General features: G+C 41.9%; 1 protein-coding gene across 2 annotated transcripts in view; it reads right to left on the bottom strand.

Moving 5' to 3' along the window:
* The window catches only part of LOC112111201 (plastin-2), a 37,314-nt gene extending 13,256 nt beyond the window's left edge, over positions 1-24,058 (bottom strand). For both annotated transcript variants that reach the window (XM_029911343.1, XM_024206518.3), the window contains exons 1-7: positions 23,967-24,058; positions 8,370-8,460; positions 6,414-6,577; positions 5,740-5,869; positions 5,260-5,392; positions 2,658-2,739; positions 330-495 (exon numbers count right to left, since the gene is read on the bottom strand). In XM_029911343.1, coding sequence (XP_029767203.1) covers positions 330-495; positions 2,658-2,739; positions 5,260-5,392; positions 5,740-5,869; positions 6,414-6,577; positions 8,370-8,436 — 742 coding nt within the window. In that variant the 5' untranslated portion in view covers positions 8,437-8,460; positions 23,967-24,058. The remainder of the gene's footprint in view (positions 1-329; positions 496-2,657; positions 2,740-5,259; positions 5,393-5,739; positions 5,870-6,413; positions 6,578-8,369; positions 8,461-23,966) is intronic.
* Between the last annotated feature and the right edge of the window lie 3,093 nt (positions 24,059-27,151).

Genomic DNA, 27,151 nt, shown 5'->3' with positions numbered 1-27,151 from the left:
ATTTCAGCTACGTGAATAATGTAGCTGGAGTCAACGTACCTTAGGTTGAGTTATTGCAGTGTCTACACTGCGCTGGATCCACGGGAGAAACTCTCCCGTCGACTTACCTTATGCTTCTCGTTCCGGTGGTGTACCAGAGTCGACGGGAGAGTGATCAGCGATCAATTTAGCGGGTCTTCACTAGACCCACTAAATCAACCCCCAGTGGATCGATCGCCGTGCGTCAATTCCTCCAGTAAGTGGAGACAAGCCCTAAGCGTCCACAGGACTCATTGAAATAACACTTCTAAAGATGAGAGCACTGGTTTGAGAAAGTGTACCGCATGTACCTTCATTTCTGCTGAGCTCAATGTCGGCAAACAAGCCAATTTTGATAACTTGCCATAAGAGGCCCAAGACCAGGTAAGGTTTCCCTTCTTTTAAGTCTTCAGCCCCAATGTTAACAACATGGCACCCGATGGCTGAGGCAGAGTTCAAAGCAAGGTTCAAATTTTCCTGAAGAGAGAGAGAGAGAAAGAGGTTTCTTATTATGCAATAACTAAATAGTGGACGGGAGGGAGGAGGAGAACTAAAGAGGGGGTGGGGAACTCAGTGGAAATATAGTGAGCAAAATTAGGTATAACCCTTTTCAGATCAGGGCCTAGGGTGTGATAGCTTAGAACTCCCAGGAGTAAAAGCAAATCTTGTGCCCTTCTGCAGCACAGGGAACCTCTCCTTTGCAAAATTAAAAAGCTTCTATTTCTTGTCCTGAAGTGTTACAAGACATTGGACCTTAAGCCCCTCACTTGTCCTTGTCTGGATATTGCTCATTCTGGTTTTTACACTGGTGGAATATGGGATGAGAGAGAAAATCCATATTTTGAGGAGTGTGGGGTGGAAAGAAGGAGCTTCAATATATCAAGGTGGTGGGATGGAAAGAAGAAACATTTCGGGCAGGTGGCTTTTTTTTTTCTTTTCTTTTTTCAAAAGGGCAGTTTGAATCTGCTCAAAGGCTTGGGTTGTTCGAATAAGCCCCTGGGGAGATGGATTAGTGGGCAGAGGGCAGGTGAGGCAGGCAAAGGTGCATGACAAATGCCATTTGTTTCCTGGCTCTGTAATTTATCACATGGATTTCACCACCGTGAGTGTGAGAGGTACATTCGATTAGGTAGAAAATACACAGGGACACAAAGCGTAAATTGTCATAAAATGAAAAATTTATAGCATTGAAAAATAATCACCCTCTCTTTATTTGACAGTTGTAAAAGGGTTAAGTTAAAGCATAAGCTATATTGATTAAATCATGTCTAAATCTGACAGGGATTGATCTGTGCTGCATCAATAAAACCAAGAGGATTAAAACTGGAAAAAATGTGGACTGCAGCACAGAAACCAAATTTAATGGCTTCTAAGCTCACTTGAGCCTGGCTAATGTTCCATTTAATCAGAGTAATTGAAGGCTACAGTGGGTTATGTGTACATATATAGTAGATATTTATTTATATCCTGGTACAGAGGTACATATATACTGTATATAGAATGATATATCTCTACATATTATTGTAAAGGAAATAGAATAAACCTGAATTTAGATCTTGGCAGGTAGAATTTTATTTTCCAGAATTTCATCTTTAAAAAATGAAGGTGTGCACACATGCACGCAATGTATGTTACAAAATGAATCCAACACGCTGGTTGAACAGATAAAAATCACAAAAGAAAATGCAAATGCTAAGGGCCCAACAACGTTAACTCAGCCATCTTTCACATATGTGGTATTTTCTAGAGCAAGGATGACCTTTTGATTAAGGCACTAGACTGGAACTCAGGAGATGTGGGTTCAGTTTCTGGCTCTGCCACAGAATTCCTGTGTGACCATGGGCAAGTCACTTAATCACAGTACTCAGGTGTCATTTACTCAGGGGTGAAAGTGGGCCAGTACAGGCCGGTACGGCGTACCGGTAAAAAGTGGCCACCAGTACTGGCCTGTACGCAGCCTACATTAAAGCGCTGCCACGGCAGCACTTTAAGGACTCTGTTTAAAGTGCTGCTGTGGCAGCACTTTAACATCGTTGCCCCTTTTGCCCCCCTCCAGGCTGATGACGGGGGGGGCAAAAGAGGCACCTACCCCAGGGCCAGCGATTTAAAAGGGCCCGGGTCTCCTGGCCACCGCCGCTGCTACCGCGGCAGCAACCAGAGCCCCGGATGCTTTAAATCGCCACCAGAGCCCGGGGCGATGCGGGCCAAGCAGCGCGGATGGGCTGGCTGGGGGAAGCTGACCCCAGCCCCGCCCCTTCCGCCCAAGGCCTTGTCCCTTCCAGGCCCCTGTACCAGTAAGTGTTTAATGTTACTTCCACCCCTGCATTTAGTATTCTAGCGGTTAACCCATATTTGAATTTGTCATTGTCTTCATCTCATCTCATCTGTAGTATTCATTAGGCACCTATCACTTAGATCCTCCTAAGATTTATACCTTGCTTAATTATAAGCACATGAGTAGTCCCATTGACTTCAATGGGATCATTCTCAAGTTCAAAATTAAGCATGGATATAAATCTTTGCAGAATTGCAGCTCAAGTACCCTACTTTGCCACAAACTGTGTCTGGCTGCATTGTGCAGAGCCATGAAATTTATAGCATTACACCTAATTAATTACATAACAGAGATGTTTCAGTACCTGTATAGTGAATGGAGTGAGCTTCTTTTTGTTGATTGTTCTTTCATCAATTGTATCTGGCACTGAAAAGTTGATCATTTTACTGTAAATTAAAGAATAAACGCAAGTGAGAAATATGTCACTTTGCCTACACCAAAGTCATTTTGAACCTTCATCATAAAATCATAGAATCATAGGAGTGAAAGGTACCTGAAGAGCTCATCTAGTCCAGTCCCCTGCACTAATGGCCCGCGCCACTTCCAGCAGCTCCCATTGGCACAGAGCAGCGAACTGCGGCCAGTGGGCACCGCGATCGGCCGAACCTGCGGACGCGGCAGGTACACAAACCAGCCCGGCCCTCTAGGGGCTTTCCCTGCACAAGCAGCAGAACAAGTTTGGGAACCACTGATCTAGACCATCCCTGACAGGTGTTTATCCAACCTGCTCTTAAAAATCTCCAACGATGGAGGTTTCACAACCTTCCTAGGCAATTTATTCCAGTGCTTAACTATCCTGACAGCTAGGACATTTTTCCTGATGTCCAACCTAAACCTCCCTTGCTGCAATTTAAACCCATTGCTTCTTGTCCTATCCTCAGAGATTAAGGAGAACAATTTTTCTCCCTCTTCCTTGTAACAACTTTTTATGTACTTGAAAACTCTTATGTCTCCTCTCAGTCTCCTCTTCTCCAGACTAAACAAACCCAATTTTTCAATCTTCCTTCATAGTTCATGTTTTCAAGACCTTTAATCATTTTTGTTGCTCTTCTCTGGACTTTCTCCAATTTGTCCACATCTTTCCTGAAATGTGCCACCCAGAACTGGACACAATACGCCAGTTGAGACCTAATCAGTGCAGAGTGTGACATGTTGATCAGATATCCAGAGACTGAATTGACACAAGAACTTGCTTAGTGCATTAGAAAGTCCAGGAACGCTGGAGAGAGAGAGAGAGAGAGAGAGAGACAGACAGACACACACACACACACACTCATATACACACGTACTGCAATATTTAGCACAGCTTTTTCCTAACCAGTGGAGGCAGGGAAGGTGACAAGCAGATATATTGAATAGTGGCCAAAAAGGGCAATAAAGTAAACCTGAGTGAAATTCAAAATGTTCATTTTGTGAAAATTCATGTCAAAATATTCAGTTTCATGTTGCTTTTCACCCTCTACCTCCAAAGATTTTATGCAAAATTTGAAAAAAAAAAAGCTATTTTCATTGTCCACAACTGCAACCAAATCCTCAAATTTACACACATTTTTGACACAAAGCCATGTTCACTCAAAAATGGACCAGTCTGTACAAAAATGGCCTCAATTTTGCTCAAAAAATAGGCAGACTTCAGCAGAATTTAACGTTCACAATAAAATGTGAAAACCATAATTTTTGCATCACAAATATTTTGCATGCCTCTAGACAGGGCCGGCTCCAGGCACCAGCCCACCAAGCTTGTGCTTGGGGTGGCACCTGGAGGGGGGCGGCACGGCGCTCCGGCTCTGGCCGCCGGGGAGAGCGGAGCCGCGGCGGGCTCGCCGCCCTCCTCCCGGCGCTCTGGCCGCCGGGGAGAGCGGAGCCGCGGCGGGCTCGCCGCCCTCCCCCCGGCGCTCTGGCCGCCGGGGAGAGCGGAGCCCCGGCCGGGCTCTCCGCCCTCCTCCCGGCGCTCTGGCCGCCGGGGAGAGCGGAGCCCCGGCCGGGCTCTCCGCCCTCCTCCCAGGGCTCCGGCTGCCAGGAGAGCCACGGCAGGCTAGCCGCCCTCCCCCCGGCGCGGGGGGGGGGGGGGGGGCACAAAAAAGCCAGAGCCGGCCCTGCCTCTAGATAGGAGCCCCCTAGAAATTCCCTGTCTCAAGTTTCTTATTACTATTACAAAACATAGTTAATACAGAAGAAAAAGAACTACACATTCATGTGTTTACTGGGCATGATTGACATGGAATTTTCCCTTTGCATCTAACAATATAGTTCTTTAATAGTAAGTTATAAAACCTTGGGCTGCTCAGAGCTCTTCACATTTAAGCAGGTTGGTTGTGTTTCAGTATCATTTAATGGAAAAGGTGGAACCAACTCCTGAAGCCCTTACTAAGTTATTCCATTCTTATCTTAAGCAAAATTTCCATTGTGCCAAGTCTTGAAGTCCTTATTAATCTAAATCTCCAACTAATCCAACATAAGAATTGTATATGAGTAAGGACTGAGTGAGAACTTCAGGATTTGGCTTATGTTGTGTAATGCAGGACATTTCAGCTATGCAAATAAGTATATAAAACTCACTGGGTTCTATATTCTGAGGTCCTTACCCAGTTTTTACTCATTCTCTACTCAGGCTCACTCCTGTTGGCTCCGTTATTTCTCCCCTGATTCTAATGGACAGAGACAGTACTTTTAACATATAAAATATCTATTTTTCAATTATAAACAATAGTTTAAAAAAAGCTTATAATCTCTTAAGAGAAAAGATGTGTGAGAAAGAGAATCACTAGGGCCCTGATCCTGCAAGAATTACACACATGCCTAACTCTAAAAGCAATGCAACTGCTTGTGTACTTCAAGGTAAGCACATGCATCAGTTTTCACAGGGTCAAGGCCTAACTGTGTAGGGAAACATAGGTGGTATTTACCACAGCACGATGCCATCACCAACCGCCTGGAAGAGGTCATCAGTGTCTGGATTCATTGGGAGCACGTGTTGGCAATCAGGATCATTCTCTAGGGCTTTGTTAACCCAGTTCACAAAGGCGTACTTTTCTTCTTCTGCAAGCAAAAGGTCAGATCTATCAATTTGGAGCCTAAAACTTTTACCAATTCTCTTGACATGAAAATCTCAGTTCTTATTAAAAGTGATTTGGCACCTTTTCTGTTACTTATCTATTCTACCTGGGAACCGAACAATTATTTTAAAAAAGGGAGGTTGCATTTTCGGCCAAAATACTGCTCTTACTTCTCCTCAGCTTTATTACAGTTTGTCCAAAATATGCCTATTCTAAGTCACCCTTACCGATACTGCAATTCCCTAAGGCTTTTCACACAGACAGTTACGAAATGATCTCCAAGGAACCATTTAGTTGCAGTTACTACCTATATCAATTGACTCTACGTACCCGAATAAGAATGTTGGGTTCCAACACTGGACTGTTCTGAAGTTCCACCGATAGCACAAATCCCCTCCTTTTTATTGATTGCTTTTCGAAAGGTTTTAGCGACATCTGTGCTCTTCAGGCCCTGGAAAACCTTTCAAAATACATAGAGTGATTTTAAAATTGCAAGTTATAAAACTAGAGTAAAACTATGAGCTTTTAGGTTGTAAGTTTCTTGGGACCATGCTGTCCTCTATGTTTTTTTCAGAGCTGAAAACAACGTGGGCATCGAATAATAAATAATCTGTAATAATAACAATTACTTGAATGGGCACTCTGCACAGAAGCAAGAGTTCACACTTGTGGCTCCCTTTGCAGAATTGGCACCTTTTAATTTTTTTATATTTTAACTAATTAATAGGAAGATAAAGAGTATTAGAAATCTACAATCTTTGTATTTTGGAGACAAGCACTTAGAAGTTTAAGTTTTGAACAGAGGTAAGTGAAATTCTGAAATTTCCATCCTGCAGGAAATTCCAATACTTTGACATTTGTTTTGTCCCAGTTTGTGGAAACTGCATTTACCACTGAAAAATCATTTTGACAAACAATTCCTGACCAGCTAGTTTTGAAAGTTAAACTGTTTTTTTCTGAATTCCCTTTTTAGAGGATATTCTCCAAAATAACATTTTACTCACTGCAATAAATTCATCAAAGCTGATTTTGCCATCATTGTTTTGATCTCCCGTGGCCATCAAATTCTGAGTGATTTCTCTGACTTTATATCCTGGCAGAGGCAGATTGGCTGCTTTGAACAGCTCTGTTAATTCAGAACTGCTTATGAAACCATTTCCATCAATGTCTGTAAAGGAAAAAAACAGCTTAATGAACCTGTCTGCACAGAAAAGTTTTTTTTTTTTTCAGGAAATGTGAATTATTTGTAATGATTTTTTAATCTTATAACAAAAATATAGTAAATTATTTTTAACAATTGCAGTGACCTTTTCAACCCCAGGGAAAGTTTATAATGACCATCAAACAAAAAAAGAAGGAATAATTTGCATGATAGTTGGATATATGTTACAGTAGCAGCATGATATGTGGATGTATTTATAGTTTGAATTTATTAAATTTACACTGAATTAATGGTTTTTACAAAATAAACAAAAACAAACTCAAAACCAAAAGTTATTAGTTTTCTCCTACTACATTCTTTTATTAAAGCCCAAAATGAGAGTGTGAGTTAGGCAGAGATTACCCTGTCTTTAGGAGCATTTCTGAAAATATGCAAAATGACTATCCACAAATTGCTCTCGAATGCACAAATTACGCAAATGAGAAAAATTAGTAAAATAATTTTATTTCTCTAATCTCTTCCTATGACAGTAACCTTGCATGTTATGTGGAACAGTAGCAGGCAAATAATAACAGAAGTATGATTATTCCAATATTGTCCCATTCTTTCATTGCTTCTCATTTTGCTTTGGATATTGGTGAGGGTCTTGTACGTGCAAATGTTTAGCCATCAGCAACCCATGGCATCAAAATGCAGAATTCTATGGAATTTAAAAATGAAACATTCAGTTGTACCACAGCCTATTGTGATTTGTAAGGAATTTTTAATGAGGGGATTTATATGTTGAAACTATTTAGATGTCATGTAGACAGATTTTTTCTTTGACATATGAAAATGTTAGCAACTTGTTATTTGTAATAAACTCTCCTATACTCTCAGTATATATATATATATTGTCCCAAATTTTGTTTTGTAGTCTTCATTTGCCCAGAGAGAGATTTCAAAGAAGTATATATTGTGATTTCCTGAGTTGAGCTGGAAATTATCCATGCCATTTGCAGCAAAGCCACATAGGATCTACATTTGAGGCTGCTTCTTAGCAACAGAAGTATGGATTAATATGGGATTGTGAAGAGTGTCCTTTCAATGTCTGTCTCACAGTGGAAACAGAAACTAGTAGAGAGAAGAGGACTTAGAGAGAGGATCAGGACTGGGAGAGGAAAAATGCTTGGTAGCAATGAAAGGACTTAATGGCTGAGAATAAGTGAGCTGTGAGAGACAGAAATGCATATCCTTAGAATCAGGGGAGAAAGATGGGCCAGTGTAAGCAGAGAAAAACAGAATGGGGCTTAAAAGTAGAAAAAGGGATATGAATTTAAAAACACACATAGAGCACAAAAGGATCAAGGAAAAGGGGCTGTACATTTGAGGTTTTTTTAATTTGCCTTTGTTTCAGTTTCCCTAGGGGATGTGAACCAGTGTATTATGTTATATCAAAAATCCTTGTTTTGTCTTCTCAGTAATTTGCCTCAAATAAATGTTTGGGTGAAAATACTTTAAAATACTTCATGTATCATTTTCAAAAAGGTTTTCAAATTTATTTCATAAAACCGGTTTCACAACTTTCTGCCGTCTTCATTCAGCAAAGGAATGCCAATACTGTACTTCCAGAAAGCTACAGCAGGCTAAAGTGGTTTTCTTTGAAAAGGACTGCAGTTGTATGAACATTACTTCATATAGTTTCCATTTCACAGTATGACAGTACTGAAGCATGGCTCATTTAACTGAAGCTGGTCAGTACAGAGGGATACAATACAACTTCACCTAGTGTTGTATGTTACATGCTAACTGTACTCACCGACTTTATTGAAAGCTTCTCTTAAGTCTGTCATCTCTTCCTCTGAGATGTGTGCTGTTGATGCCATTTTTTACTTCTTTGAATGACAAGTCTGCAGGAAAATGCATGTTATTAGTTTGTGCCTTTTATTTTTAAGAGTCAGAAGTTCAAAGCAATTTCACTTAGAAGTTAGAATTAACAGCATGACACGAAGTCACTGCATCATTCTTCATAATTTACAACACAGTTTCCATCTGTATCCAGTAGTGTAACTAAGAGGTGACCTTTTTTGATCCTATAGATGTAAATCCACATTGATTTGTTACCAAACTGCGCTGTTTTGCCAAGTCCTGCCCAAAATTCTTGTCAAGGCTGGTGAATACTTTTGATACCTAAATCCCATCCTCACTTGCCTTAATTACTCAGTGGAGGGACAGAACAGAATTATGCTGGACACTCAGGAATTCCCAAAGCCATCCTGCAAGTGTGGGTCAGGATGGCTCAGGATGTTTGGGGGAAAACACATGATTGGGAGCACTTTGCTACTGTTGCCATGGGAGGCAGCTTGGATCACCAATTAGCAAATGCTTCACATTGCAGCATACATGCTAAGGGCCTACTTGGGTCTTCCAGCTAGCAGAACATGTATCCCTTGGAGTGGGATACACTGGCAAGTGTTGTAACAGGGCCTTCATTTTAGTGCTCTCCTCAGCTCGAGGTTGAAACTGTAGCTCTATTGTTTTAATCGGCACACTGTGGGAGAAAGAGGCATTTTGTGCCCTCTCCCTCTCAGTACACCAATGCAACACAAAGAAGGATTAGGTTCTAAACACAATTGTGCCTTCATTCTGATATCATTGAGAATGCTGCACAGAGGTGGAAGATTCAGTTCCACTTGTGACAGATGCTTGTCACATTGTTTCATGCACTGCTGAAGGGTGCTCCCATACCATGGTAATAGGACTGGGATTGTCCTGCCCTGCCCGTCTTGTCTGTTTATAGTATAAGCTCTTTGGGGCACAGACTGTCTACAGTTCTGGGTTCGTACGGGACCTAGCACAATGGGGCCCCACTTTTGGTTGGTCCTTAGGCACTAGTGTAATAAATAAAATACGATTTACAAAATAATATAAGGACTGTATTAGACTAGAATACTATATGGGCCCTAGTTAGAGGATTTGAGGGTGGCTGCTGCAGTTGCAGTGCCCTTATTTAGGAAAGAATCAAAAGAGAATGCACTAAAACCACTTCAGACCTAAAAAAAAACCCAACCCCATAACTTCATTGAGAAGGCCCAGATTGCAAACATTTGTATTGTTTTGTAAAAGATATTCAGGGTAGATATGAAAAATGGAAGATGATACTTGACACATTTGCTACAATAATTTGAGTATAACAGTTAGGCACCATTTATCTGGATTTCAGGTTTAATGCCTTCCTGAATTTATGCATTGATTTATAATGTCAGTAAGTGTGGCGTAGAAGGAGAACTCTTTATGGAAATGGATTAAAAATAAGCCAAAGGCAATAAAATGTGGTTGGTTCTTTCATCCTGTCTGACCCTACAGTAGCACAGTTTAGCTGCCTAATCTCTGCAAGTTCTGGATCAGAACTAAAAGACTTCTTCATCAGGAGAGAAAGCTGGTTCATCTTGCTCAGACTTTTTTGAAGCATTGCCTATAGAGAAGAATAACACAATACACAAATAAGATTGTAAAGGCAGGGACTGTGTTTTTGTGTTTGTATAGTGCTTTGTACAATTGGGCCACTCTTATTAATAGTATTGAGAAGTATTACTATTAGGGACCTACTGGACAGGAATTCATGGAAAAGACTTATTAGGGCATCTCATTAATCCATTTTCCAATGCAGGTTTATACTGTCCAGTCTAGATTCGTTATCAAGCAATATGATGTCTAACACTGCTCCAGGAAGATTATTCCACAGTACAATAGATAATGTAAATAACAATAATAGCACATACATACTATCACACAATTCAGTTACAAATATTGGGTCAAGTTCACCATCTGCATAAATGGTCCCATTGAAACCAATGGAGTTGTGCCCACATATGCTGGTGGAGAATTTGGTCCATGAAGTACAATGCAACCTGATAATAATGGCCACCAAAGGCACAGGTTTCACTGTTATTAATCCTTACATACCCCTGTGAGGTCAATATTATCAGCCACATTTTACGGATGGGGAAACTGAGCAGAAAAGTTAAATGTTTTACCCAAGGCTACAGAGTCAGTGTCAGAGCTGAGATTGGAACTGCCAGCATGCTGCTGTATTCATACCACTAAAGTAACCTGATGTCTCCTCCCCTCCAGCACACACACGTTAGTTGGAATTTTTCTATATTCCCAGTCTAACTGTACCTTTTAATTTCACCCAATTAATCCTAGTACCTAATAGGCTCTTGTGCCACCAACTTACATAAGAACATAAGAACGGCCGTACCGGGTCAGACCAAAGGTCCATCTAGCCCAGTATCCTGTCTACCGACAGTGCCCAATGCCAGGTGCCCCAGAGGGAGAGTACCAACAGGCAATGATCAAGTGATCTCTCTCCTGCCATCCATCTCCATCCTCTGACAAACAGAGGCTAGGGACACCATTCCTTACCCATCCTGGCTAATAGCCATTAATGGACTTAACCACCATGAATTTATCCAGTTCTCTTTTCAACGCTGTTATAGTCCTAGCCTTCACAACTTCCTCAGGTAAGGAGTTCCACAAGTTGACTGTGTGCCCTGTGAAGAAGAACTTCCTTGTATTTGTTTTAAACCTGCTGCCTATTAATTTCATTTGGTGACGCCTACTTCTTGTATTATGGGAATAAGTAAATAACTTTTCCTTATCCACTTTCTCCACATCACTCATGATTTTATATACCTCTATCATATCCTCCCTTAGTCTCCTCTTTTCCAAGCTGAAGAGTCCTAGCCTCTTTAATCTCTCCTCATATGGGACCCGTTCCAAACCCCTAATCATTTTAGTTGCCCTTTTCTGAACCTTTTCTAGTGCCGGTATATCTTTTTTGAGATGAGGAGACCACATCTGTACGCAGTATTCGAGATGTGGGCATACCATCGATTTATATAAGGGCAATAATATATTCTCAGTCTTATTCTCTGTCCCCTTTTTAATGATCCCTAACATCCTGTTTGCTTTTTTGACCGTCTCTGCATACTGCGCGGACATCTTCAGAGAACTATCCACGATGACTCCAAGATCTTTTTCCTGACTTGTTGTAGCTAAATTAGCCCCCATCATATTGTATGTATAGTTGGGGTTATTTTTTCCAATGTGTATTACTTTACATTTATCCACATTAAATTTCATTTGCCATTTTGTTGCCCAATCACTTAATTTTGTGAGATCTTTTTGAAGTTCATCACAGTCTGCTTTGGTCTTAACTATCTTGAGCAGTTTAGTATCATCTGTAAACTTTGCCACCTCACTGTTTACCCCTTTCTCCAGATCATTTATAAATAAGTTAAATAGGATTGGTCCGAGGACTGACCCTTGGGGAACACCACTAGTTACCCCTCTCCATTCTGAGAATTTACCATTAATTCCTACCCTTTGTTCCTGGTCTTTTAACCAGTTCTCAATCCACGAAAGGACCTTCCCTTTTATCCCATGACAACATAATTTACGTAAGAGCCTTTGGTGAGGGACCTTGTCAAAGGGTTTCTGGAAATCTAAGTACACTATGTCCACTGGATCCCCCTTGTCCACATGTTTGTTGACCCCTTCAAAGAACTCCAATAGATTAGTAAGACACGATTTCCCTTTACAGAAACCATATTGACTATTGCTCAACAGTTTATGTTTTTCTATGTGTCTGACAATTTTATTCTTAACTATTTATTCGACTAATTTGCCCGGTACCGACGTTAGACTTACCGGTCTGTAATTGCCGGGATCACCTCTAGAGCCCTTTTTAAATATTGGCGTTACATTAGCTAACTTCCAGTCATTGGGTACAGAAGCCGATTTAAAGGACAGGTTACAAACCTTAGTTAATAGTTCCGCAACTTCACATTTGAGTTCTTTCAGAACTCTTGGGTGAATGCCATCTGGTCCCGGTGACTTGTTAATGTTAAGTTTATCAATTAATTCCAAAACCTCCTCTAGTGACACTTCAATCTGTGACAGTTCCTCAGATTTGTCACCTACAAAAGCTGGCTCAGGTTTGGGAATCTCCCTAACATCCTCAGCTGTGAAGACTGAAGCAAAGAATCCATTTAGTTTCTCCTCAATGACTTTATCGTCTTTAAGCGCTCCTTTTGTATCTCGATCATCAAGGGGCCCCACTGGTTGTTTAGCAGGCTTCCTGCTTCTGATATACTTAAAAAACATTTTGTTATTACCTTTGGAGTTTTTGGCTAGCTGTTCTTCAAACTCTTCTTTGGCTTTTCTTATTACATTCTTGCACTTAATTTGGCAGCATTTATGCTCCTTTCTATTTGCCTCACTAGGATTTGACTTCCACTTTTTAAAGGAAGTCTTTTTATCTCTCACTGCTTCTTTTACATGGTTGTTAAGCCATGGTGGCTCTTTTTTAGTTCTTTTACTGTGTTTCTTAATTTGGGGTATACATTGAAGTTGGGCCTCTATTATGGTGTCTTTAAAAAGCGCCCATGCAGCTTGCAGGGATTTCACTTTAGTCACTGTACTTTTTAACTTCTGTTTAACTAACCCCCTCATTTTTGCATAGTTCCCCCTTTTGAAATTAAATGCCACAGTGTTGGGCTGTTGAGATGTTCTTCCCACCACAGGGATGTTGAATGCTATTGTATTATGGTCACTATTTCCAAGCGGTCCTGTTATAGTTACTTCAATGGAGTTACTCCCTATTTACCCTGGGGTGCGATCAAAATTGGATCCCCAGATTCTATTTTTGTCAGTTAACCCTAAACTGCCATCGGCACAACTCTATCACAGGACTTTGCAAGTCACATAATTGTTTAAGTTGTAAAGTTGGGCACCTTAGTACCTCATCGCAGGTACATAATATCCACATAATATCAACAGCAAAGTCCCTAGTGGAACACCGCTCCTACACTGTTTCAAGATTACCTTTAACCCCAATTTGGCAAGAGATTGCAGTAAAGGGGGTGAAAGAACCAAGTCTTTATTTTTAATACTTATAGTCTCATATTTGGCCAGATTTGCTCAGTAAAGTCAGTTAAGGTCCCCCAAACGTAGACTGGAAGAACTGAGAGCAGAATCTTGTCCAGAAAGTTTTCAGAGTAAGAGAAACAAATTTTGTGTTAATGTCAATGTGATTTATTTTGGAAAGATGCTGCTTGAGAGTCTGATTTGTTGGGGATGCCAAGGGAGTTTTCCTGTGCATTAATTTATACTTAAAAATTATTGTCACTTTTCTGAAATTATCTGAGGTGGTTAAATCAAATGCACTGAGAAAGTAGAGAGCTGTCAAGGGCCAGGTGCCTAGTGTACCTTAACCAACACTCAGCACCACTGACCAGGCCGGTCTCCCTACTCGGCTCCAAGCAGCTCCCGGAAGTGGCGACAATTGGATTGTTGGGAGTCCGCAGTTCCTGGCCAATGGGAGCTGCAGAGCTGGTGCTCGGGGTGGGGGCAGCGTGCAGAGCCCCTGTGACCACCCCTGGGCCTAGGACACTTTGGCAACCCTACCTATTGGTTAAGGTACACTGAGTGACACTGGCTTGGACTCTAGCAAAGACGCCTGCATTTATTTCACAGATATTGGGATTACTGAGAATCCACCAACTCCATCTGAATCTGAACAACCTTGTAACTTGTCATTCACAATGCACTGTAAAAAATGTATGCTACACTTTATAAAACTTACTGTAAGACACGTTCCCTGCTCCAAAGAGTTTGCTGTGTATGGCAGACAAGACAGGACAGAACAAACAAAGGCAGGACAGTAGTTCAGGCAAAGGAGGGTGTGAGGAGATTACTGGTGAGGTGAACAAGGTGAAAAGACAACGAGGAGTCCAGTGGCACCCTAAAGACTAACAGATTTATTTGGGCATACGTTTTCGTGGGTAAAAACCCACTTCTTCAGATGCATCATGCATGGAGATTTAAGAAAGAGTTGTAGTGACTGGAGTAGTGGGAAAGAAAATAGCATTAGCAGCAGTTGATTTGAATAGAGGGGAGAGGGGAAAGCAGGGGTGCCAAGAAGGGCAAGGTTAATCAAAGTGAAGAATGAGCAAGGTATGGTCAAGGGCTATAGCAGAATAAATGGCATAACTGGGGGCCATTGCAGAGAATGAAAAGACTGGACTTAGCAAGAACTTGAATGCAAAGGAAGGAGCTGACGAGAATCAATATGCCAGACAGATGGGGAAAATAGTGAACATAAGAATATAAGAACGGCCATACTGGGTCAGACCAAAGGTCCATCCAGCCCAGTATCGGGTCTACCGACAGTGGCCAATGCCAGGTGCCCCAGAGGGAGTGAACCTAACAGGCAATGATCAAGTGATCTCTCTCCTGCCATCCATCTCCACCCTCTGACAAACAGAGGCTAGGGACACCATTCCTTACCCATCCTGGCTAATAGCCATTAATGGACTTAACTTCCATGAATTTATCTAGTTCTCTTTTAAACCCTGTTATAGTCCTAGCCTTCACAACCTCCTCAGACAAGGAATTCCACCAGTTGACTGTGCACTGTGTGAAGAAGTGGAGTTGACAACAGCGAGAAAGAGGCAGAAGTAAATGGAAACAGATTAAAAGGAGAGGTACAAAGCTGCGTTTTGGATAGATTGAATTTAAGATAGTAGTGGGACATCCAGACTGTGTGTTACTTAGGTCTGGGGCCTTGTCTTTTTATTTACCTGCAAAGCACCGCTCACACCAATGTTGCAACATAGGAGCAAAGTGTGCAAATGCATTCTTGCTCCATCTTCTTAACCGTATCTGAATGTTGTTTTGTGTGATCCTTTATTTAAAAATATATTCTCATCCTGTGTGCTGAGAATGCTGACAAAATTACGCTGAAATAGCTTCTGTAAAGCCATTACCCTTATTGTTGTATATTTAAAATAATACAACAGTGTAATTTGTCTGGTTTTCAGTTGACCTCATCCTCAAAAGGAACAGCTATATCATGGATGTTTTAAGAGATCTAATGACAAACTATTTTCTGCCTAGGACACAGTGGAAGAACAAACACAACAGTCTCAAACCTGAGGAATGAAATGTCACCACTAAACTGATGCACTTCAGCGTTAATGCACTTTCATTTCTTCTGATTATGAGGCCATAGTTAAAAAAAATCTGAAAAGTACTGTAATCTCATGAATTATTACATATTACTCGGCAAAGTAAGTGTGCACTCACGGTGCAATGTAAATAATAAATAGTAAAAAGTCATTAAATACTGAATGCTTTCACAATTTGTACTAAATTAGTTACTAGAAGCTCTTGTTTCATAAGCTCCTCCATTTTGTGGTTTCTCACAGGCACTAGAATGAAAACCGTGAAGATATATCAATGCACCGTAAGTAAAGTTGCATTTTTTCCCCGGAGCAAAATGGCAAATTTTATGTGGCAACATTACATTTCATAAACACATATTTGAATAGTCATTATCAACTCAGCAATGACTTAAAGTGCTGGAATAGCTGAAGAAATAAAGATTTTCCACACACTCTTTACCCACTGGGGCATTACTTTGTTAATAGTATGTTTTTTTCTAGAGTATTGTGGGGAACAGGGAGGGGAGAATTGGGTGTGTCCCTTGTCTCATAAATTTTCAACTCCCCAGCCCAGGGCCGGTGCAAGGAAGTTTCGCGCCCTAGGCGAAACTTCCACCTTGAGCCCCCCACCCAGATAACCCCGCCCCCCCCTCCGCCGCCCCCACCCCCCCCCCCCCCCCGGGCCCCCCCCCCCCCCCCCCCCCCGGGCACCCCCCCCCCCTGGCAGCAGCTACCCCCCCTCTGCAGCAGCTAACCCCGCCCAGGGAGCCCCCCCACCTGCGGCAGCTAACCCTGCCTGGGGAGACCCCCACCGCGGCAGCTAACCCCACCTGGGGAGCCCACCCCAGCTCACCTCGGCTCCGCCTCCTCCGCTGAGCACGCCGGCACTGCTCTAATTCTCCCCTCGCAGGCTTGCAGCGCCGATTGGAGGAGACTTAGAGCAGGGGCTGTGTGCTCAGCGGAGGAGGCAGAGTGGAGGTGATCTGGGTCGGGGAGTGGTTCCCCTGCGTGCCCCCACCCTGTTACTGCGGGAGGCCCTCCCCGTGCCCCCCCCCCCCCAGCTCACCTCCACTCCACCTCCGCGCCTGAGTGGGCTTTTAGGCGCCCCCAACCACTAGGCGCCCTAGGTTTGCCTAAATGGTTGCACCGGCCCTGCCCCAGCCACCCTCTTCTAAATGGTTTATTCTCACTTAGGCTGCTGGAACAAGAAGCATGTCATCCCTGCGAAATAGAGCAATTAGAGCAGCAGAAGAAAAACACAAGACGGAGCTCTCCCCGACAACACAGTACTGTTTTCTCTGGCAGAGCTGGATCCCCTTTAACTCCTGTTTTCTTTACTCTTCCTTGCCCTATCCAGGCTGTCAGTTATCTGAGACCTGATTTCTTTCTGCAGGATTTTTCATCAGGATTATAGAATAGTTTTCCACTTTTCTGAATTAGCATTTCTTTCTGATCAATTTCAAGGAGAGTTTTTGACCCAAAATGCATCAGGAAAATTCTCCTTACCTACAGCATCTGGGCAATGAGATAAGCAACAGCGACTGAAAAGGAGCTTTTGGGAAGTGAAAAGGAGTTCTGCATCTTCTGATGTACCCCAAGTGTGCTTGAATATCACAAAGATATACGGGAGTAGGCAGGGGTGCTGGAACAATTTGTATAGTGGGGGTGCTGAGAGCCACTGAGCCAAACTGTAAACCCTGTCTATAATGGAAACCACTTCAAGCCAGGGGGTGCGGCAGCACCCCCACCTACCCTATTTCCAGCACCTATGGGAATAGGTGGTATCTTTGGGGGATTTTCCTCACTAAATCCTTCCTCCAACCAATGTTTCTTAAATTCCCCTCCTCATCCATGTGCATGTAACTGATGGTGATCAGAATGTCTCTGGTAGGACATTCTTCTCCTGGAATATTTCTCTCTCTCTCTCTCAATGGGGACTAGCACGCATAGTCTCCATGGTTTTGCCCATATGTCCTCTGACCCAGCTACAGCCCCCATGCAAAGGTGTCCTGGTCAGACTATGTGTCCAACTAGCATATTTTGTACAGGAAGGAAGGTGGCATTTATGTTTTTGGGCCTTAGAAATGTTTGACAACTGCAGATAGTCTTGCAGGGAGGGCACATAATATTTTCTTCCGTTTTTGCTCTCACACACAAGGAGAGAGAAAAAGAGAAATTATTCAGTTGATCTCATGTGAAAAGAAGAATCAATGCTATAAACCACAACATTGTGGCTTAAAAGTTGCTCAACTTTAGTCTTCCGTTCACTGGCAAAAAAAAAAAAAGAAAGAAAAAAGCCCTAACTTCTTTAAAATCAACATCCATAAAGGCACTAAATGGAGAGAGCAAAATAATGTTGCTGATGCTCAGCAAAACATATTTAATGAAGTTACAGCATAGTCTAAAATTTCCTCTCTCTCACTCCTCAGGACACATTTTATATTCTATTTTTGTTATTTTAAGCTGTAATGTACATAAAATCCTAGATTCTCTAGTGTTGTCAGAGGTAAATTGCACCTCTCTGTGCCAAGAAGGAAACCCAGGATGTATTCACAGCCCGGGAGGACAGGCAGTGTTAGCATGTCAACCTTCCCTCAGAGTGGGGGCAGGATTAATTTATAGGTGAGGGGTCTACAAGAATCTAGCTGACAGCAATGCCTTAGACAGCTAGATAGATCCATCAATGCTCCAGTGCTAATCTACAACACTCTTACTTTTTCAGTCTGGAGGTTCTTGACCAGATTGGCAATCCTTCCTATTTGTGTGGCGGTTTAGTTATGTGGTCTAATGATTTTTCACTAGCTGTCTAAGACAAAATTTGAACCCACATCTCCCAAGGTGAAAGGACCCACTGCAACAACTTGTCCTTCACTGGTTATTTATCATCACAGAATCATAGAAATGTAAGATTGGAAGGGACCTCAACAGATCATCTAGTCCAGTCCCCTGCACTCAAGGCGGGACTAAATAATAAACACCTGATGTGTTTGTCTAACCTGGTCTTAAAAACCTCTAATGATGGAGATTCCACAAATTCCCTGGGCAATTTGTCCCAGTGCTTAACCACCCTGACAGTTAGGAAGTTTTTCCTAATGTCCAACCTACACCTCCATTGCTGTAATTTAAGCCCTTTGCTTCTTGTCCTATCCTCAGGGATTAAGAAGAACAATTTTTCTCCCTCCTCCTTGTAACAACCTTTCATGTACTTGTAAACTGTTATCATGTCCCCTCTCTGTCTTCTTTTCCAGACTAAACAAACTCTGTTTTATCAATCTTCCCTCATAGGTAACGTTTTCTAGACCTTTAATCGATTTTGTTGCTCTTCTCTGGACTTTCTCCAATTTGTCCACATCTTTCCTGAAATGTGCCACCCAGAACTGGACACAGTACTGCAGCTAAGGCCTGATCAGAGTGGAGTAGAGTGGAAGAATGACTTCTCGAGTCTTGCTTACAACACTCTTGCCAATACATCCCAGAATGATGCTTGCTTTTCTTGCAACAGTGTTACACTGTTGGCTCATATTTAGCTTGTGGTCCACTATGACCTCCAGATCCCTTTCCGCAGTACTCCTTCCTAGGCCACTGTGGTTAACTACATTAGGAAACATCAACAATTTCTGAACAAAATATCAAATTAAAATGTAATTCTTAATAAAATGACTTCCAAGATCACTGAAGGGTATAGACTGACTAATGTATTTTGAATATGCTGCATTTAAGAAAATGCTCTTTTTCTAGGTGTATATTCTTTGTAATGTGTCCATCGGCCTACTTAAATAGCTACAAATACACAATAAAGTTAAATGTTTCATTCTAATTTTCTCAAGGGTGTTGAATTAAATTCTGAATCCCAAACAGCCCAAGATGTACCTGACTCCATTAACAATATGTAACATTCCTATTACGGTAGCGCCTAGAAGTTTCAACTAGGTTGGGACCGCACTGTGCAAGGCATTGTATAGAACTACAGGACAAGATTGTGCAACCCTCATGAAGTCAATGGGATTACTTCTGTGAGTAACTGCTCCCCAGTGTGAATATAAGGGGTTCACAATTGGTCCACAGTAAATGATAATACCGTCCCCAAAAAGACTATAACCATCCCTAATATAGCTGCTGAATGATAAAGACGCTGCATCAGAGAATTTGAAGAGACTGTAGTAAAACGACATATTTATCTCTGCTTGAAAGACAACATGGTGGTGCTACACAAGTCTTAATTTCGTAAGCTTTCAAGAAAGGACATTGTTTCTCAATATAATTTATTAAGTGCTTAAGGCCAAATCTTGGATCCTAGACCTAGCTTAAGTAAACAGAGTTTATGCAAGAGAGTTCCAGAGAGGTTGTAGGGGAATGGAGTCCTCCTTCCCACACACCAGCCCAGCCACTATTAGGCTGTAGTAGTGGCTGCTAATCCTGCAGGGATTTTTGGCCAGTGGTTATGCAGAGTTGTGGAATCACTAGCCCTGCCCTTCTGTGCAATAAATCCATCAAATTTTTCCTGCTGTAGAAATAGCCGACATAACACTTCTTAGAACCTGAGAAGGGCAATGAGCAGAATTCCCAGCAAAGTCCACTTCGGATATTAGCAAGCAGACTTAATCTACATGTTCAGCACCTACTGAGTGCAGAGAGGGACTGCATAAAGAAATCTTACGTAAACAGAGGACAGTCTCTCTCAAATTGATCCCCCATTCCTACGCAGTAGAGTCCCAGGGGCTCTGCAAAATGTGGTGGCACTATGCATGGTGGTGGGTTGTTAGACGTACCTCAAAGTGTTTACTCAATTAAAGTATGCTGAATATGTACAGTATAATAAATGTATTTGATATAAATTCATAGAAGAAAATTACTGTACATATTTCAAGCGTATTAGTATGTAACCAATAACATGGTGCATGTAAAATAATCATAACCAGCTAAACTTTCAAAATATATTCAGAAGGTAAAACAAAGAGCTGCCAAAATATTTTTATGTATAAACTATTAATATTTATTTGAGTTTGGTGTTCCAACAGGATTTATGAAGGATTTTTTCTCATATTCTCCAGTCCTTTTTTGCTTTTTGCCCCAGTATGAAAATCTGCTGGTAGATTTCTTCCTGGGGCATACTAAGGGCCATATTGTGTTATCAGTTATGCAGACCTCCTTATTGCTTTCAGTGGGGAATTCTGCTTTAAAATTGAGGTCATGATATGGCCCAAACTCATTCAGCTATCCCAAGAATACTAGAAATGGAAGAAAACTCTGTGTATCCTACTGTTGTTTGACTGTGGTGTACTGCTTTCCTATATGCTCTTGAATGACTTCTATTTAATTGTCCCTGTGTCTTTGCTTCAACAACCTTGCTTAGGAGGTCCTTCCAATTAGTTACTATTTTCTAGGTAAACTAAAGTTTCCTTATGCCTGCTGTTCTAAACCTGTTCAGACCGTACATAATTCTGCCTCTCCTTACCTACCTGCCTTTGTATCTTATCACCTCACCCTCTCTACTCTGCCAGTGCCCTGTTTGTCTGCTTCTCCCACAACTACCTCTGCACCTTCCCTCAAGAAAACTCACTTTTGTGATTCCTTCAAGAATCCTATCTGACTAAATCATCCACTTTTCTGTTTCTTTGATTCATAAATGAACTGCTCCTCTGCATGGTGGGAGGGAGGTGAAATGTTGGGGAGGAGAGGCCTAAGGACATTGGAACTGAATCTGGGATTCAGCATGAGAGAAAGCTGGGAAGGTTAAATTGTGGAGGGAAGGGGGGATAAGGGGAGTTTAGTGTGTCTAACTTTGAAAAAAGAGAACAAAAATGACAACAAATAAATACCTGTCTAAGAAGTCATGTGCCCATTACCACCCTGATGATCATTCTGTTTGTGTGTTTCATCCTTTTCCCCTCCCATCAATCATCTGTGTTCGTCTTTAAGATTGCATTCACACTCTCCACATCAGGGGCAGTGTCTTCCCGTGTTCAGAAAATGCCTAGCATATTTAGGTTGCTACCACAATCTAGTCATCATCACAGTAATGGGTAATTACTAGTAATAAAAATAATTAATAACAATAATTTAACTGATGAAAATCATCATCAAAACCGTTCTCTTTCCCTCAGCACCAATTTATTCTGTATCCTCAGCACCCATTTTCCTTTTTGTTAATTGTAAAAGGCCTGGTTTAGTACAGAATGACCAATGATGAGCCTACCACTGTATGATAACAAGATAGGATTTAGTATGCTAAATGTGGTTTGATTTGCTAAACATATTGCAAAACATCATCAGAATTTGACTAGATTCTGCAGCTGTGTACGAAACAGATAAGTAGATGAATTAATTAACTGGTATTTTGAAGGCAAGTCATCGTTTAATTTTAATTTATCTCCCTGTTTCGCCACCCATTTCCTATATACACACACTTTCCAAAGTAAGCACATATTTTAATAAAATCTTTGTGATAACCATTGCTGTAAGATCTCCATCAAAATCTTCGTATTAAGGTCATCATTTCCATGGAGTCATATTGTGCCACTGAATTTTAAGCTCATCTCCCTAATACGAGTACCGGGGCTTAAAAATCAATGGCATGGTATAACACTATCTGTTTCATGCTAATTTTGTGGGCAGAAGAGAGGAGACTATACTCAGTGAATGCCATTCTGCATACGCTTACAGTCAGTTACTTTTGAAAAGTATCTTGCAAATTCTAGAGCTATATTACATCATCCATGTTTAGGCAGAACTCTTAATGTATTTCAATGGAGGCTTCTGATTAAAAACTGACTATATGATTTTTTCTGGGGTGGGGAAGAATGTATTATCATTTACTTCAACTTCTGGGATTACAGTAAATACATTTTGACACTATATCAAGAGAGAGCAGAACTTTCTATCAGCCAAATCACGCTCTTATGCAGAAATACCTAGCTGTGCTATCAGGAATTTCCCAAATGGCTCATGCAGCTTGTGCCAGCTCTTAATGGGATTTTCCAATAAGAAGGGGGTTTTCTGTTTCTACTCGATGCAGGTGGAGACTGCCTGGGTCTTTCCCTGCCCTCCCCTTCCACTCATTCTCTACTTTCAGACACCATGGAGGTCTGGACCCACCCCTTCAGCATAAGGAGGGGGAGATATGAGTATGGAGGGTCCCCTCTACACACGTGGCCCTGAGATTTCACCAAAATGATCAAAACTCCATTTGTCAACAATCCATCTGCATCCCTAAAGAAGTAGCCTCATTTGTAATTTGTTTTTAAGATTATCTTCACTTGATGTTCGCAGGAGCTAGTGGACAAATCTTGCATTGAGACAAACTCCCTTCGATGTTAGTGGACTAAGGACTACAGGATTTGGCCATTACATTTTGTGTCACGTTAACGAAGATTTTGTATCTTGGTTAATATATATTTGTTATTCTTTCCTGAAATTTTAGTGTCATGTATTTAGAACCTGCCATCTCATTTCATTTATGATTTGGAAATCAAAGTCATCCAGAGACATAATGTTCCACAGTTTATACAGCCAACGTTTAATGAAGCTTGAATCAACTTCATGGTGAATCCACACCTGCCTGGCCGAGGGAGGCAGGAAAGTCTATGGAAATTATGGAACGGAAGGATCAGCAGGAAGATCCTTGTTTGTGCAAACGTCCTCTGAATGCTCAGAAGAGATAAAGCCACCCGGAGAATCCAGAGACTTGTAACACGTAATAAATTTAGAGTCTAAATCAAAGCCCATTCAAGTCAATGGCAATACTTTGACTGACTTAAACGCACATTGGCTCAGGCTTTTAAAAACGAAGTTTTATTCTGGGGCCATCCCACATGTTTTTAAGCAGTAGTCCCTATTGAAATCAGTGATAAGTTCTGCCTTAAAATTGATAACCCAATATGGCTCCCATTATCGGGGAAGGGACAGCACAGTGAAATTAGACAGATAATAGGTTAGCTTGTATGTCTTCCTAACAAGCAACAATTTTAAGCCGTATCAGAAAAAGTAAATCATCTAGAAAATATCAGCCTTTTTCAGACCACTGGAACTAAAATTAAACTACACCACCACATCAATCCACTCATTCTCACAACATTTTCAAATGGATCAAATACAGCCGATAACTCTGATACAAATCGAACGAACGGCAATATATCAAAATAACACACTACATATACTCCCAAAGGTTTATAGAAATAATCTGCACTAGACTGGAAAATGATTCATGCTGTTACTGATCCTATGCTCTTGCTTCTGGTGACCACAGGTTTCCTGTGCAGTTAAACTGCTAGAGTGCACATTGAGGGTGGGTGCACAGAAAAATAACAGGTGCTGTAAGCATACCAGAAATCTAATGCTGTGGTCCAAATTACCAGGCAGTGTGAGATCCAACTCAAACTGAAAGGAAAGATTTTTTGTAAAATTACCTTGTTTGAAAGCTGTAAAAAAATAAGTAGAAGCAGCTTGGAGTGTGCCTAGGAAAACCCTCCTTTCTGATCCGAAGTGCAACTTGTCAACCTTCAGTATGTGACCCCAACGAAGGAAGTGACTAGAGTGATCAAACGTCATCTGGCAGTGAGATAGATTTTGTCTTTATAAGGAAATATTACTTACTTTGGGCAACCCCCCCCCCCAATCACCTGATTACTCACACAGAGCAGGTCACATTGAAATGTAGAGTTCTTTCCGCTTCCTCTTTATATCTCTTAAAAGCATCTCTCTCTCTCTCTCTCTTTTTCTCTCTCCTATCTATCTATATATACACACACACATACACACACTATTTATGCCTCTTCTCTTTCAAAATTGAACAATTACAGTTTCAGGTCACAGTTCACAGTCACACTGAGGCCTTGGCTACACTCGGGACTTCCCAGCACTGCCGCGGCAGCGCTGTGAAGCGCGAGTGTAGTTGCGCCGCCAGCGCTGCGAGAGAGTTCTTGCAGCGCGGTATGTACTCCACCTCTCCGAGGGGAATAGCTTGCAGCGCTGCAGGCTCTGATTACACTGGCACTTTACAGCGCTGTTCTCGCTGTGCTCAGGAGGGTGTTTTTTCACACCCCTGAGGGCAGCAAGTTGCAGCGCTGTGCAGCGCCAGTGTAGCCAAGGCCTCAGGCTCAGAGTAAAAGGTGCTTTAAAGTGGCTGTGAATATAATTTACACCTACTTTAACCCACCTCTACACTGCCAGAGTACTGTATAGGGGGCTTAAAGTAACTGAAAATCAGGATCTTGGTATGTAAAAATGACTCTTCAGTACTATGGGAACTTGGGGTGAAATCCTGACCCCATGGAAGTCAATGGCAAAACTCCCATTAATTTCCATGGGGGGTGGGATTTCACCCTTTCTCTTTTGACTCTTTTGAGCAGTTTTTCTTGCTGTTTTAAGTTCAGTAAGGTTACTGCTGGGGAGGAAAAAAGACCCTTCATCAAAAACAAATAGAGCACCATTAATCGGACAAACTGACTAACTGGACCACTCTACACCTGAAGATGTAGAGTGCTTTGGAACCCCCCACATATGAATTATAACCCCCTGCTTAAGATCCCATCACTGATGCAAATACAGCGATCTGGGGGTGGATATTATCATATGACGGTATGGTATTACAGTGAAACTTGCACAGGCGTTCTCTCCACAGTAGGCAACCTCCTGTTTTAGGAGACCACCCCAATTAATGGGAAATGATTGCCTAGGTTGGAGTACAGCAGAAAGGGATCTAGGGGTCATAGTGGACCATATGCTACATATGAATCAACAGTGTACACTGTTGAAAAAAAAGCGAACATCATTCTGGGATGTATTAGCAGGAGTGTTGTAAGCAAGACATGACAAGTAATTCTTCCGCTCTACTCCACGCTGATTAGGCCTCAACTGGAATATTGTAAACTGGAGAAAGTCCAGAGAAGAACAACAAAAATGATTAAAGGTCTAGAAAACATGACCTATGAGGGAAGATTGAAAAAACAGAGTTTGTTTAGTCTGGAAAAGAAGACAGAGAGGGGACATGATAACAGTTTTCAAGTACATAAAAGGTTTTTACAAGGAGGAGGGAGAAAAATTGTTCTTCTTAACCTCTGAGGATAGGACAAGAAGCAATGGGTTTAAATTGCAGCAAGGGAGGTTTAGGTTGGACATTAGGAAAAACTTCCTAGCTGTCAGGGTGGTTAAACACTGAAAATAAATTGCCTAGGGAGGTTGTGGAATCGCCATCATTGGAGATTTTTAAGAGCAGGTTAGACAAACCCCTGTCAGGAATGGTCTAGATAATACTTAGTCCTGCCATGAGTGCAGGGGACTGGACTAGATGAGCTCTCGAGGTCCCTTCCAGTCCTATGATTCTATGAATTCTGCTCAACTGTTATGAGTAGATTACCTCTTATAAGCAACAGATTTCTGCTGGTCCCTAATGTGGTTGTGTAATCATCAAAAAAAGTATTAGAAATGACTGGAACTCAGCAAACACTCATCAGAGATCTTATGAAAAAGAAAGATTCAATTTGCAGGGCACATTTTGCGATGTTCAGCAGCCAATGCATATTTACAAGCACTGGAAGGGAAAGTTAATGACAGAAGAAAACGAAACAGAAAAAGAAGATCATGGATGGATAATGTGGTATCTTGGCTATAGCCAAAAAGAGATGAGCAGAGAATCATACACCATGGGCTACAATTAGTTGCAAACCTGCAGTAGTGGAGATGCCGAAGAAGATGTGGCTGCTGAAGGCAGGTTTTACTGTATATAATACCTAATTTTGCTTAGCATTTATATAGTGTTTTTCATTTTTAAAGTGTTTTACAGACATGAATTAATCCTCACGGTCTTCCTGTGATGTATATAAGTATTACTATCCCCATATTCCAAATAGGGAACATGAAGCAGAGAAGTTAAGGGACTCATTCAAAGCCACATAGTGCTAGAGCTGGAATTAGAATGCAGAATTCCCAGCCCTACGCTCAGAACACCATCTCGTTTCATGTGCTATGAATGCAGCAGGCTACTTATTAGTACTAGTTATGGGACAAAACTGAACCTTATTGTACTGGGCCTTTGCACTGGTACACAAACAGGGAGTCCAATGTCCCCCATCTCAAACCCAGGGCTGGTCGGTTCTATAGACAGTATTCTAGATGAGATCACCCCAGGGAATTTAGATTATGACATTATAATATTTTTGGTATTCTACATCCAATTCCCGATGCATCTCAACATCTTGTTCAGTGTGTTTTTGTTTGTTTTGTTTTTATCACAGCTCTGCATTAAGCAGCAGGGCTGCCCATAGGGGGGTGCAAGTGGGGCAATTTGCCTCAGGTCCCGGGCCCCGCAGGGGCCCCCACGAGAATGCCCCGCCTCCGCCTTCGCCTTCCCCCATTGCCTCAGCGCACCGCACCTAGGAGTGGCCCTGGACAGCGCTGCAGCGGCCTGGCTCGGGCGGGGCCTGAGGTCCTCCCACTCGGAGCCATGTGGTAAGGGGGCGGAGCTGCGAGCTCCAGCGGCAGGAGCTCCTGGACGCAGTTCGCTGAGGCTCTGGGAGAGGAGGTAAGCGGCGTGGTAAGCCCCTCTGAGCCGGGCACCCCCCGACCCCCAGCTCCGAGCCCAGCCCCTCTGAGC

This window comes from Terrapene carolina, unplaced genomic scaffold (genome assembly GCF_002925995.2).
Source record: "Terrapene carolina triunguis isolate 2854851 unplaced genomic scaffold, T_m_triunguis-2.0 Scaffold17, whole genome shotgun sequence".
NCBI classification, from domain to species: Eukaryota; Metazoa; Chordata; order Testudines; family Emydidae; genus Terrapene; species Terrapene triunguis.
This window is presented reverse-complemented; position numbering and strand designations above follow the sequence as displayed.